At 39.6% G+C, this 14,606-nt stretch overlaps 2 protein-coding genes across 2 annotated transcripts in view; one reads left to right on the top strand and one right to left on the bottom strand.

Annotated features, from left to right (window-relative positions):
• LOC116708618 (MAP/microtubule affinity-regulating kinase 3-like) overlaps positions 1–14,373 on the top strand; it is a gene marked incomplete at its 5' end in the record, with an annotated part of 485,947 nt that extends 471,574 nt beyond the window's left edge. Inside the window, 2 exons of the mRNA XM_032546546.1 lie at positions 11,235–11,279; positions 14,005–14,373. Coding sequence (XP_032402437.1) covers positions 11,235–11,279; positions 14,005–14,350 — 391 coding nt within the window. The remainder of the gene's footprint in view (positions 1–11,234; positions 11,280–14,004) is intronic.
• Positions 250–8,765, bottom strand: mavs (mitochondrial antiviral signaling protein). Its single transcript, XM_032546515.1, has 5 exons — positions 8,635–8,765; positions 6,076–6,198; positions 4,833–5,013; positions 3,577–4,205; positions 250–3,294 (listed from the first exon to the last, which is right to left on the bottom strand). Exons 2-5 carry the CDS (start codon positions 6,196–6,198, stop codon positions 2,596–2,598), a joined length of 1,632 nt encoding a protein of 543 aa, XP_032402406.1. The 5' UTR covers positions 8,635–8,765; the 3' UTR covers positions 250–2,595.
• Positions 14,374–14,606: the final 233 nt, after the last annotated feature.

Genomic DNA, 14,606 nt, shown 5'->3' with positions numbered 1-14,606 from the left:
ATAAGAAAATTTTCTTTGGCATTGTTGTCATTTTTCGGTTACAATTCTTTGTAGAGTTTAGATGAAAGCCTTTCTTGTTCCCTTTAAGCAACAAAGCATTTTTCAGTTCTGCAACGCTACAGCTAAAAGTTATTAGGAGTCACTCTTAAGGGCCTAAAGAGCCAAATGTGGCCCCGGAGCCGACCCAAGTGCAAGACAGACACCGAGTTATGTTTCCTCACACACAAAATATGTAAAATATACATGTAATTCAAATGGTATCAATGTATTTTATTGATGTGACGGTCGGAGTGCATAGATACAAACAGTGCATACAAGTTCAGACAGAACTTAAGAGCAAAACCCGAAGAAAAACAATGAAGACTCTCCATCTATCTGACTCTATCTTCACCTATGCAATTTACACGTGCAAAACATAATGAATTAACTCTTTGAAAAGTGTGCTTTGTTTATCGACAAACTATTTACAATAAAAATCTTTCACCTTTACATCGTGATTCAGGAGACATTTCTACCTGAAGGAAAGCAACCTGTAAAACCAAATATGTCCACTAGATGGCAGAAAGAATGATTTAGCAAATCACTGATTAACAAACTGCTAAGGACCCTCCAGGATGATCATTTACACACTTTAAAGACTGTTCTTTTTTAAATATATAATGCAGTAACATTAACTACATTTTCTGTTACACATTAAAACATTTCAACTGATAAAATCATGTAAAAATCAGCAAGTTCTAGTTAAAATCCATCTTATTACATAAGCCCACAATCTACTTGTCATAAAAATACTTTGTTAAAAAAACTTGAGCTAAAATTTGAAAGATTGTTTTTTTTCCTCAAGAAGAACAAATAAATTCGATTTCTTGCACAATATTTAGGCTTTTCACATTTTTTTGTTTTTCTTAATAGGTACACACCTACGTAGAGTAAATGTGTCAAATATGTACAAATAAATATGGAGTACAGCGGGCTTTTGCAGGCCAGCTTCCAAATACCGACAGAAAGTAAAGAGTTAAATATGAAAAGCTCCTGCCTCCCACTTCCTCCACCTCCAAGATAAATCAAAGAACATGCAGTGGCTTGTGAAAAGTATTCTCATCCCTTGAACGTTTTCCTCATCTGATAAAGTTAAAAAACATCAATGTATTTTTTAGAGATTTTACAGTGTGTGTATGCATGTGTTACTCTGCTATCCTTGAATGAAATTCAGTGCAATAGAGGTCTCTGCTAGGTCTAGGTACCTATCTCCAGTGATCATCAAGGATGAGGCGTGGTTCACCACAGATATGCTCACTCTTAGAGGCACTTTGAACAAACTAATAAACCTAACAAACCCAGACAGGATGCACACGGAGAACCTCAAGACTACCTGCCAGGATTTGAACCCAAGGACTTCTTTGCTTCAAGGTACTAGTGCAAAATACCGCCATACTGTGGAGCATCATGCTTCGTTTAGGATGCATCACTCCAGCCCTGTTAAGTTCGCTTTAATTGAACCCTAGTGTGTTTGCCTTGACGGTCTGGTTTGTTTGGGGAGATGTGAATGCGTAATCGAACTCTGGTGCAGACCAAAAAAAAGCTAACTCTGGAACGCCAACAAACCTAGGTCTCAGTTCGGTAGAAGTGAGCTCTGGTGCGGTACGAATGCATATGTGGATGCAAGCGGACCGGAGAAAGATCAAAAAGCAGGAAGCGGACTATAAGTCATGGTATTCTGGGTAAATACAAACAAACATGAGTATGTAGCACTAGCGGGAGAAATGGCTCGTGGTCTTCAGCCAAAGACAAAAGAGAAATCCTGCAACCACTAAAATCTGATGCTACTCTATTTTTGTTTAGATATCGTGAAGAGGAAGTTGGCCTCAGTGTCTTCTTCAGAGGTTTTTGTGTCGTTTCCTTCAGTGGTTCTTGGTGCAGTGCCCCCACAGGTGAGGGAAGGAACCGGTTTTTCAATTAGTTGGGATCATTGGACAACGCAGAACAAAAGCGAACCGCTCCAGCTGAAAATATAACAAATGCAAAACAAAAAGTTTGGTCCCCAATCGAACAGACTCTACCAGACTATCAGGTATGATTTCACCTTTAATTTCAAATCCAGCTGTATTGTGTAGACCTCAGTGGTTTGCTACAGAACACTGGAGAACAAATGCCACAATTTTCTTTCCATCAATTTTTTAACTTCTAATTTAGTAATTCACTCCTAGTATAGACCTATCACATAAAATCTCAATAAAATGCATTGAAGTTAAAGTGTGTGAATACTTTTGTGAGGCAACATTATTTTCCATCAGGTACCTTTATAAAAACCCACATTTGCAGCTTGTTAAGAAATCACCTGAGATGCCACCTCACCTCACTGAAGTGAACCAATGCTAATGTCAAGAGTTTTGATTTGGGTTTTTTTTTATGCCAAAGTCAAAGTCATTCATTGCTGAACACCAACAACAGATATGAATTAATGACACGAACAAAGGTCTGGCATGGTACCTGTAATTGTTGAGCGTCTGTCCTGTGCCCTCTGAGTGCAAGGATTACAATATGACACCATGATGATTCTCAGTCACTATCCTTACCCCCTTAACTTGCCTGTCTTTAACGCTTAAACTTCAACGCCATCAACAGAGCGCAGGCCCCCACTCCAGCACCGATCAGAATGTACTTTCTTGTCATGGATTGGCCGTCGCTGGGGTCGGGAGGAGTGGTTTTCTCTGAACTGGGCAGAGGCTTTGACTCGATGGGGGTGTAGTTCTCGCTGTGGCGGCTGTTAAAACTCGACGCAGTGTCATCTGCAGCATTGATGCATGCAGAAAAGCTTCCTTTGGCCGGTTCTCCGTTGACGATTTGAAGTTGTGGCTCTGGAGCTTGGCCGTCAAGATTGAGGATGGATGGCATCTCTGCTACGTGAACCACGTTCTCCGCCACGTCGAAGCTCTGGTTTGGAGACTCGTAGTGGTTCTCCTCTGGTTCGCTGTGGTCTGGAACATTCCCGTTCTCCTGATGCGGTTCTGCTGAATCAGGCTTCTCGACTTGAGCGGTGCAGGAAGGAAGACAGGTGTCTGACGAAGGGTCGCTTAGTTCCAATCGCTCACTGTCGCCGGAGTAAGGCTGCAGCGAGGAGCTCTGCGACTGGACTGGAGGACTGGGGTGATTAACTGGCTGGATGCTGACGAGCTGAGTAGGTTTGCTCAGGCACACCGAGTTATCATCGGCGTCTTGATGAAAGCCATCTCTCTTGTTGGCAAACGGCTCAGGAGAAGAAGAAGCTACAGTCTGCGGTCTACTTTTAACAGCCTGTAGGGAAAGAGAGACGTAATGTTTAAAAACATCCAATACCATCACCTAATATGTAATATGAGATGTTTGATAGCTTGCACAAATATTGTAGAAGCTACTGTATGTTTTATCATTTCTCTGGCATCAATTTGAGCGAACGGCATTTATATCTACATCGAAACACTGCATTGTGGACCTGATAAAGGTACTTGAAAACCAAAGGTACCACAAAATCAACAGCAGGTAGCACAATGTTTTTTCTTCTAGATGATTTGGAGTATAGAAGGTGTTGTTACTGGCCTGAGCAGCTGTATGTTCAGTGCTCATCTGGGGCTGCAGAGGAACCTTGTGTGCTGGTGGGGTGGTGTCCTGGACTGGCTGTTTCTCTGGAGTCAGAGTTAGCACAGATGACCCATCAGACCCATCAGAGCTGACCGACGTTAAAGACAGACTCGGCTCTGTGGCGGCTGCTGCTTGGAGATGATCAGCTCCACTTTGAGGGACCGGACGTTGCTGCTGCTGCTCCTGAGGGGAGGTCACCACGACGACAGCCTCTTTCCTCCCTGCGCCGGTATCACCAGAAGGATTCTGGATATCAGACTCTGAGTTTTCCTCCGGCTCCTGGTGGGGAGCGTGTTTTCCCTCGGCTGCATGCTGGATCTCAGGAGATGGGGGCGGAGTAGACGGAAGGCGTGGAAGCTCATCCTGAGCGGGCGGCTCAGAGATGGGTTCAGGTGGGGAATCGGCCGCCATCTGAGGCACTTGCTGCTGTGCAGGAGCGTGGACAGGAGCCGGGGCCTGAGAGGCTGGCTCAGGGGGAGCCGGCTGAACATCCGCAATGCTCTCGGAGACGGGCAGCTGGCTGGCAGCTGGAGCCGGGTGGACATGAGCCCTGACCACAGTAGCTGCAGCCGAGCCTGAGCTGGGATCTAAGATGAAGCAAACAGTGGCTAGGTTAAGACTGGAGCGCTGTGGAGGGTAGGCATCAGAAATTATACACATTTATTTATCATTTACTGTTTTACTCAGGTTGTTAGCATCACTCACAGTCAGAAAGCTTACAACTTTAGCCTTTCAAAAGATAAAATACAGTTTGATCAATTTCTATCACACCATCAATAGCTGTGTTTCCACTGAGCAAACTGAAGTTATGAAAGTAAGTTCACGTCATTAATTGGAATTTATCGTGACAACAATAAATTGAAATTATTATCAATAATTGATAAAAGATACGATAAATGCCCACTCCTAGCAGAGATGTTCTTTCCTTCAGATCTACATATGACCCACAACACATCCTACCAGCAGCATTCATGGAAACATTAATAAACACGGTGTTAGAAGCACTTTAGGCACTCCGACATTAGCTCTCAGCCAATAAGAGTGACTAAGGCTTCAGCTTCAAGTACTGTATAGTTAATAAAAGCAATAAAGTCAGGTGGCAGTAACATAAAAGAGAAGCTTAAGCTGTCATTTATATCAATACGTGTCATAATACAAAGGCATAAACATCACATAAAGCAAAGTTTTAAGCTTCAGATGATAAAGTGACTTACTGTTAACCTGTAGCAGGGAGTCGTATTCTTTTTTGATTTCAGCTGCGAGGCTTTTGTGCTCACAAGCCGCTAGCGCCTTGATGAACTGCTCCGGCCAGTTCTCCCGTCTCTTCAGACAGTCCAGGAGAAGCACCATGGCATTGAAATTCCCATGAGTTTCCCGTTTGGCCTCTATGTCTTCCTACAATCAGTTAAAAAAAAAAAAAAAAACATAGAGAAAGATTTTCTGGAGTAGTTATGACACATCTACAGCTCAGTGTATTCTGCAAAACGCTCTCATTAACTGAACAGCTTCCCTGTCTCTGATTAAGAGACATCACAGCATGATGCTGCCACCACCATGCTGGATGTTTTACACTTTTATGGCTTTTACAAATCCATCATGGTCAACAAAATATGTCTTTTCTGCAAAAAAAAAACAACCGTGAAAGCTAAATATATCATGTTACAAAATTTATCTCAACTTTATTAGAGTTTTTTGTGATATTTTAAATAAAAATGCCACATGTGGATAATCATACTTGATTTGTGAAAGCAATAAAAGTGTAAAACGACTTGTGGGGTGAATACCTTTAATAATCACTCTATATTTAAAAAAGAAAATATGTAAGCCTGCCACATATTTTAAAAACTATATGTAACTTTCCTTTCACTTTACTAATGTGAGCTACTCACTCTGGTCTGTCTCAGAGAAATACGTTGATGTTTGTAACGTCACAAAGAGCAATCAAGTTCAATAGGTGTAAATACTAAGAATGTAATAATTTCCATTCTGATTGATATGTTTTGAAGGGTAATTTTGTTTAAAGATACATCCTAATACACTGTACTTATGGTTTTATATGTGTCTGGTCTTTTCATTTTAATTTTATTTAGCGATTTTTGTTGCTATGTTTAATTTTGGATATTTAAAATATCTTCCGGTTCCAGTGTGAAGTGTTCTTTGTTGGTCTTTCAGAGGACAAACTTGCATTATTATGCCATTATCAACATATTGCTTGAAAAAAAAAATCTCAAAAACAACATTAAAGTTTGTCACAGTAATTTCTGGAACTACTTAACGTCCAGTAAACGTTGTTATTGTGACAACCCTAACGAATACTTTAACAACGTTCTGTGTTCGTGTAGCAAAACACTGGCAACTTACTATAAAAAAAGGGAATAAACCTCATCTTTACTATTTTTATAATTGATAAAAGAAAAAAAAAAAACTCCACTTAACGTAATGAATGATTAAACTTACCCTGTCATGAGCGGTCAGGCAGGGAAGGTACGGCACTATTTGTCTCACTTTCACATTGGTAACAATGGTCGGCATATTCAGCCGCAAATAACCATCATAAAGTTTGTCGCTGGCAAAGGACATCTGGAAAGTTACAGAAAGGAGAAAGAAAGAGTTAAAAAGACACTTCATGCATTTATTTACATTAATTTAAAAAAAAACAAGAAAATGCAGCTGTAGCTAAATTTACTTGTCTCCAGTTAACATGAAAAAGATCTAAGGAAAAAAAAAAGACAGTGAAGGGATTTTCCATCAAACGAAACTGAAAGTGAAAGAGAAAATCACAAGGCTTTTCTCTCCCCGACAGCAATGAAGAGCAAAAGTAGAGCCGCCTCTTTGGGCCTGACCGCACAAGGCTTTCAGTAAAAACCTCCTCCATTCTTCAAGGTTGGTTGAGAGCAAGCAGAGGCCTCAGCTGGGAACTCAGTAAACGTCTGTCTGTCAACACTCATTCCCAGACACACCCACGCATTTTCAGAGTCAGAGACGAGAATTTGGCCACAGGTTTTGTGTCGGGCACACTTTAAATCCCCTCTATTTGTTTTTACATAAACAGGCTATTTACGTAGTCCGCTGAAAGGTTCGGTCAAACGGTGACATTTTCAAACGCAGCGGTGTGAGGCAGAGCTGAACAGGAGAGCTGTGTCAAGTTTCTGAGTTATTTGGGCAACGTTTCCTGGATCAAAAGAAAAGAAATTTAAAAACTGCCACACATTTTATGTTTTCCTGCATGTGATCTTATCCCAAAATTTAAAAAAAACAACAAAAAACAAAAACAAAAGAGAGAATCAGTCAAAATCAAAAATCTTCAAAGAGATATGAAAGAAAACAGAAATCAGGAAAGGTCTGATGGGTGCATTATTATTATTATTATTATTTGTGCTTATTTTTGTACATTTTCAACCTTTTGATTATTCAATGTAACATGTTATATATTAACATTTTTGGTACACTGAAAAAATGACAGAATGCGCTCCAACTTTCAAAAAAATCTGTTAATTTGTGACATGTGATCAAGTTAAGTTTGTCAAACTAAATTTATTTAACATGACACCCTTAATAAATTTAACATATTTACTTGGATAAACTTAATTTGATTGCTTGTGAGAAATTAATTTTTAGAGTTGGATCACCTGTTTTCTTTTTCAGTGTGAGCTAATTACTGGACAAAATTACTACAAAGAAAAATCTTCACAAAATAGGAAAAAAATAACTAAAAAGCAAAATATATGTTTTTAAATAATCATGCTTTTTGCATTTTCTTGCAAAACTACATATATCCAGTGACTTACTCAAAATGTAAATTTTGATTAGTTTGATCAGTTATAAATATTGGATTTACTAAACTTGACTGAATACAGCAAGCATTTTCAAAGAAACCCTGATCCCGATCTTAAATCCCTATCCTTATTGTCAATATCGTATTCTATTTTATTGGCAAACCTGCAAAACACAACAACAAAACTTCAAAGTTTTGGGTTTAGAATTATTTACACATCCCTTTCCAGCAACAAATCGTATATTGTTGAGTTGGTAAAAATATATATATATATATTTTTTTGTCTCTCAAGTCCTTTTTTGATCTTGTAGGTTTGGATTGTTTTAACAGCAGCAACTGTTGGGATGCAGTTGCAAGAACGAAAGTGCAAAGTCAACCTAATGTTACTAGCCAACACAGGACATGGTTTACCCGACACACTTACATTGTCTGACAGTTATAATACTCAGTATCCAGGCAAGGGAAAAAAAAAGAGAAAATTCTTCAGAGTGTGCATTATTTCCAAGGAGGCATTTAAGTGTAAAGTGCTGAGAGATTGCAGATTAACAGGACAGGGAAGGTGTTGTCAGAAGGGACAAAAGTGCACCTTGAGACAAGGGCAAATTATGTGAACGACCTCTAACTGCCAGGTTAATGCCATTTTCTTGGCAGTCTCGCTTGGCTGTTCACTGGCGTGGATCAGATTTCAAGCAGCGCCATCTGCACAACTACAGCGACATAAACTGGTTCTGACCGCATGAAGTTCGAAGGAGAAGCGAATCAGGAAATCACTTATCAAGCTCGTTAAGACATTAAACAGCTGACTCAGTGACTTATTTGGTAATAATGGGCAGCAGACATTCGCTCGACAAGTTTTAAGGTCACTTAGTAAGGCCAGCAAAATAGACACGTTTTGGTCAAAACAAAATGTAAATTAGTAGCGTTATTATTAGTCTACTAAAACTTGGGTTTGGTGTTAAAGGAAATAGCTACAAATGTTGGTAGGGGTTTACAAGAGGTGGAAACACATACAAAACAGACACAAAAGTCGAATAAACCCCAACAAAATACAGAAATGTGACGCTATAAATAACCACGAGGACTAGCTAAAGAAACTAGCTCATAAGTTGTGCTCGAGCAGATTAATAAATACGACACAACCTAACTCCAACCAGGAAGTACAATAATGACGACATTAAGCATTCCTCCTGCGCAGAGTTTACAGGTGAAACGGTGAACAAAAAACATAAAATAAAGCTCACCTTGCTTGTTCAACACACTCTAAATTGCCACCAGTTTACAGACGTTGTTCCTGCTGTCACTGATTCTTCCTGCGCTGCGACCTGCTCACACATCTGCGCGGCTGTGTCCCCAGGAGTCGGTTCGCGCCCTCCTATTGGACGAGAGGAACGTCAATTAAAAACACGCTCCAATGGAAACGTTGAGCAGTCGACGTGAAGGCGGGGCTTGATTTATCCGCCCCTTAACTGTGACCTTACAGTGCTGTGCGCCTGTATGGTGTATATTCACTTTTTAACTCTGTTTTCTTTTCTCTTTATTTAATTTCTGCGTCAACTTGTCACATGACTGGAGTTGACCAACGATTAAAGCAGAAGATCTGCTCCACCTGCTGATCTACTGGTTGTAACAGATTGTGGAAAAGGTGAGAATATTATGATAACTTGATCAGAAAGTCTCTTTCAATCATCTTTTATTTAGCCAGAGATTAAGGAATGTGTGTCTTTTTATGTCATGATTCTCCAGCATCACTGAGACAAGACAACAACACTGGGCCAATCAGGAGAGAGAAGACATAAATGATGGAGGAGTCTTCATAACATTAAGAAAATTATGGGTAACTGACCATCCTCTTCATGAGACTGTCTTGAAAGAATATAGTAACATCAGTCAGAGGCTTCTTCAAATTTGGTGTAACACAGACCGCTACAAAAGATCTTTCCTGCCAACAGCAAATAGCCATTTACAATAACTCTTTGAAGAATCTGAATTGATGAGCTACAACATTTAATTTTACTTTTCGATCAATAAAGTATTTTTGAATTGAATTTTGAATTTGAATTTTTCTTCCAAACCATGCTTTACGACAGAGAGAAGTTTTCCCCATTTGAAGGTCCGAAACTGAAAGCAGAAATATACTGCTCAAAAAAATAAAGGGAACACTTTAAGTGTTAAACACCTGTTTAAGTGTTCCCTTTATTTTTTTGAGCAGTGTATAATGTCACACCAGCAGTGAAAGTTTCAAAAATGTCATTGTGAACTTAGACTGGTTGGCCAGTAGGTGGCAGCATAAGGAGTGATAAACATGACAACGCGATACTTGTGTGGCAGTATGCCCTGTGGGCTCTGAACGCACCAAACAAGTGCCTGAATTTAATTGGTTGTGGCGCTGTCTGTATATAAAGGGCCCTCCCTCACCTGGTAGACATCATGTTTTCCTTCCGGTTCACACCTCGCTGTTTGCTGGCGCTGCACGCCAGCCGCGTACTAATGCGCTCTTGAATGATGCGCTTAACGACGCACTAATCGCTGATCGATCCTTCTTGTGGTAAGAAGCTTCTCACACCCTTAATGTCTGTTAGCCTAGCCTTAGCTAAAAAAAAGTTGGTTTCACAGTGGAAAAAAAACGATTCATCAAATTGTGCATATTTTTCAAATCAAGCAAAAAGAACTGAATAACTTTTGATTCGTTGTTATTAATTTTGCCGTAGAAAACCCCCAACAAAGCTCCTATTTGCTGTTTGTCCATGGACAAACTCTTCAACAGTCACCTGGCAAAAAACTGGGAAGGAGGCTCTGTGGGAGGAGAGCAAAGCGCTTACTGGCGGGTCAAAGCATCTGAATTTATTAGGTCTCTATATGGCGATTAACATAAATCATTAAAAAAAAATTTATTTTCCATTCATCCATTTCTATCTAAGGGGAACACACTCACACCTAGGGAGAATTTGGAGTGACCAATGAACTCTTACCTTGTTGTCATGTTTTTGGAATGTGGGAGGAAACCGGAGTACCCGGAGGAAACCCACGCATGCACAGGGAGAACATGCAAACTCCTACAGTAGTTCTGGGAAGCGAACCCACAACCTTCCGACTGTAAGGCAACAACCTTACGGACTGAGCCACTGTGCAGCCCGCTATAGAATGGCGCTACTATTAATATATCTCTTAGCATTTTGACGTCACCGGGTGATCATCATCCGGGCCTTTTCACGTCACTTCCGTTGAAAACAACACCACGTGCGTTGCCCATGAACGCAGTAGCTGTCACTTCCAGCGGGATTAAAAGCAGCATTTATTTGACGTATAAATGCAGACTGGTTGAAGCTAGTTTGAACCAAAAAGTCAAGCTTCGGAGAAGGTAGGGGTTGAGTTTGTAGCGGCTATTTTGTTTGCCAAACGGAACCGCCGGTCAAGGAAACCGGTGTCGCTTGAATTAGCTCATGTCCTCAAATCTCCAAACACGTTCAACGTTCACCTTTGAAGGGTTTTGTGAAAATAGCTCATGCTAGCAAACGCTTTGCACCTCGTTATGCTCCTGAAGTAATTTGTGAAATGCAATTAAATAACATTACATTGTAAGAAACTGAGACTTGGAAGCTAACGTTAACTTGAGGCAGCAAACGCTGACTGCTCACGTCACTGAGCTCACTGCTCACGTCACGTGTTGGTGGTGGCTCACACCGTCGCTAACGTATTCCGTCACACACTTTATTTCTCTTTTCTTTTCTCTTCCATTCACTGAAATTGATGAGAAATGATTTGTGTTGTGCACAATCCACAATCTGCTTTGTTGTTTTCTTCTCCTCTGACTCCCTGTGTGAATTTTCTCACGGCGCCTCAGAGTCTCAACCGAGTTTGAGAGAAACGGGAGACTTGAGGGCTCAAGGTGAGCTTATACCTGCTGCCCCCCAACACACACACACACACACACACACACACACACCGCTTCCCATGTAACGTCAGGCCCGCGCTGCTTTGCCCTGAGTGTGTAGGAGTTGCAGCAGTGTGTTGTTGCAGCTTTGTTGCTGCGGTTGCATGGCTGTGTGACGTGCCGCTCTGCTAACGCTGCATGCTAGCTGAAGATTCAAAGTCTGCTTTAATTCTGCTGAAATGTCTCCGGTTTCTGTTGAGATTCTCCAAAAATATTCCTTTACATGATCTATGAAAAACCCAGAAAGCGGTGGAGCTTTTTAGTAAAAACTATTTTAAAATGTCCAATTTTGGTAATTTAAAAGAAAAATGGATATGAAAAGTAGAAATGTTGTTTTTTTTTGTTTGTTTGTTTCTTCTCTGGTTTGTAAAGCCAGAGAAGAAGAAACGACCAGAATTTCTTTGTGTTATTTACTAAATAAATAGATTTAAATGTTAAGCCAATAATTACTGGGGTTTCAAATCAAAATGACACAAAAGACAAACAAAATAGATTTATTTCAAATAAAACTAATATACATTAGAATGCTGACGTTACAAAAAGATTTTATACTGTTATGTAAAATACATGTTTTGAAGGAATCCCTTTGATCTTATAAATTAGTAAGAAGACGTGGAGCTTCTGCTACGTGAGGAAACATAGAAAGAGCTAATCAGAAATAAAAATAGATTTAAAAAAGTTTGACTGCTTTAAAGTCAGTCAATATTTTTTTTATTGATTATTGAGGAATGTTATAAGTAGTTTAGTTACTTTGAAATTCTTACATTATCTTTTGAGATGCTGTTGTCATTTCCTATCAGAAATAAGTTTTTAATCTCCAATTGTCAGGTATGAAGATGTTTATGTTAGTGATGGGTAAATGAGGCGTCATGTATCGTTTTGACCCAAAGCAAAACTGTATTGATACCGCGTCAATACTGTGTCACTGAATACTGACACCTGCTGGACATTAAAAATCCCTACAGGCAACGCAGTTCACAGACTGATTTGATGACCTAGTCTATACAATAAGATTTAAGTCATTTAATTTCATCGTATATTATATATTGTATAATGTCATATCTTCAGTTAAAATCAAAATATATTTGATATTCCTCGATACAGTCAATAAGTAATGTGAACATGAACCAAGTGATGAAAATGAAAGCGATCGTGTTTGGAATGAGGATGCTTGTGGACTGGGGGGTTTTTTTGTTGGTGTTTTTTCCCACAAATTTTCATTAAAAAAAAAAAAAAAGAAGGTTTTTTTTAAAATTTTGAAATTTAATCTGTTCCGTTTTTTTGACACAACTTCTCCTGCTGTAGAATAAATGAAGTAAATAATACATTTATATGAAATAATTGATAAAAAGCAGCTGAGTAATTTGTAGACTGGCTGTATACCTGAGTTTATCCAGGTGTATCTGTGACTTCATTCTGATGCCCTATGCCTCAGCATTGAGGAGGTGAATTTATCTAAATAAAACAGATTTTAGTGACACTGTATATTGTTCACATAACTTGCATTTTATCTTTTATATTTTGTACGCAGATCTTTATGGATGTGTTTTGCTGGAAATGTCTTTTTTGTATTTATTTATTTATAGCGGGATTGTCTTTATTTCCCTTTTTTCTGCCTAAAGATTTTTATTTATGGAGGGTAATTTAAGAATAAAATTATGAAATGTATAATTTCAAAGGAGAAACATGCAAAACTTAACCTGCAGAACATAATATGAAAGTAAACTAAGAGTCGGTTTCAGCTGAATTTGGATTCAGATAGATGGAGTAGAAACTGAAAAGAACCGGATGAAACAACTACGAAGTGAGAACCAATACCTTATTTTCTGACGTAAGATTAAAATGGCCCCATACTACCAAACCTTTCGTTTGCCTTGAGGCTCCATAGTTGACGCTGTACCGTAAAAGATCAAGAATTATTTTGGCAAATGCATCCCGTTCACAGATTGGCTTCCATATATAAACAGTTTGGCGCACCAGTGTCATTTGGAAACAGTTCCTGTATCGGTCACGTGACTTGCTGAAAACGATAAGCGCACCGACGCTGATTTTGGTCTATGAGCTTGACACATGCGCCGACGCATCGGTGTTACCGGACCCATCACTAGTTTATGTTTCAAACATCTTATCGACAGTTAAAGAACTTTTTTAAAATGTATTTATGTACAGTGAATCAAATCTTAATGTTGCAGTGATATTCTGGGTTTTTCAGAAATGGCTTCAGTCTGTTTTACTTTCTTTTACTTCCCCTTTCTCACTTTGGAAGTCACAGACAAAATGTAGTAAAAGTAACGAGAGAGTAAATATGGTAATAGATTATTTACAACTGTTTTTTATTATTAAAACAAGATTTAACTTTACCGCTAAACTGGAATAAAAGAAAAGTTGGTTTCACAAGAAAAAATCAAAAAAGCTGTAATGACTGTTGACTACATTTTGTCTAGTTAAAGGCTCCACAGCTTTGTGCTGCAACCTAAATGTGACATAAAGATAAACTGAGCTCAGAGCGGCTCAGGTCACAGTAAGAAAAACTTCAGCTTTATTAGACTTTATGGTTTCATTCACTGCCGCCCCTAAAAGAAACAAAAAGTCACTTCTGTGAAAGATTTGTTGCAAACAATCCCAGCAGGATTTTAATTTATTCTAAGCCAATCTCTCCTCCGTGTCTTTCTCCCCACAGTCGCCATGTACCTGGGGATCAGAAAGGGGAAATTAAAGACGGTAAGCCCCGCTCCCTCAGATTCACTTGGAATATGAGAACCACCAGCTCCATGGAGCCCTGCGACATCATGAGGGAGATCCGCAAGGTGCTCGACGCCAACAACTGCGACTACGAACAGCAAGAGAGTTTCCTGCTCCTCTGCGTCCATGGCGACGGGCGGGCCGAGAACCTGGTCCAGTGGGAGATGGAGGTCTGCAAGCTCCCCCGTCTCTCCCTGAACGGCGTCCGCTTCAAAAGGATATCCGGGTCGTCCATCGATTTCAAGAACATTGCTTCCAAAATAGCCAACGACTTAAAACTATGAACAAAAGGACTTAAAAGATAAGTTAAAAAAAAATCTAAATCAAATCTATATTCAGAGGTATTGAAGCTGTACAATCATCCAAGTAGCAGTTTCCAAATGTCTCCTTTTTGTCCCCTGGGGCAACCGGGTTCCCGCGGGCACCGTGCTGGTGACCCCTGTTTTGGATCAATAAAGTATTTTTGAATTGAATTTGAATTTTTCTTCCAAACCATGCTTTACGACAGAGAGAAGTTTTCCCCATTTGAAGGTCCGAAAC

The sequence above is a fragment of the Xiphophorus hellerii genome, chromosome 19 (genome assembly GCF_003331165.1).
Source record: "Xiphophorus hellerii strain 12219 chromosome 19, Xiphophorus_hellerii-4.1, whole genome shotgun sequence".
Classification (NCBI taxonomy): domain Eukaryota; kingdom Metazoa; phylum Chordata; class Actinopteri; order Cyprinodontiformes; family Poeciliidae; genus Xiphophorus; species Xiphophorus hellerii.
The sequence above is the reverse complement of the archived record's forward strand: the minus strand, read 5'-3'. Positions and strand labels throughout refer to the sequence as shown.

Coding starts and splice junctions, on each gene's coding strand:
- mavs (XM_032546515.1), bottom strand. CDS start 6,198: ATGTCCTTTGCCAGCGACAAACTTTATGATGGTTATTTGCGGCTGAAT. Junction 5,014..6,075: donor GCCTGACCGCTCATGACAGG/GTAAGTTTAATC, acceptor AACTGATTGTAG/GAAGACATAGAGGCCAAACG. Junction 3,295..3,576: donor CTGAACATACAGCTGCTCAG/GCCAGTAACAAC, acceptor CTTTCCCTACAG/GCTGTTAAAAGTAGACCGCA.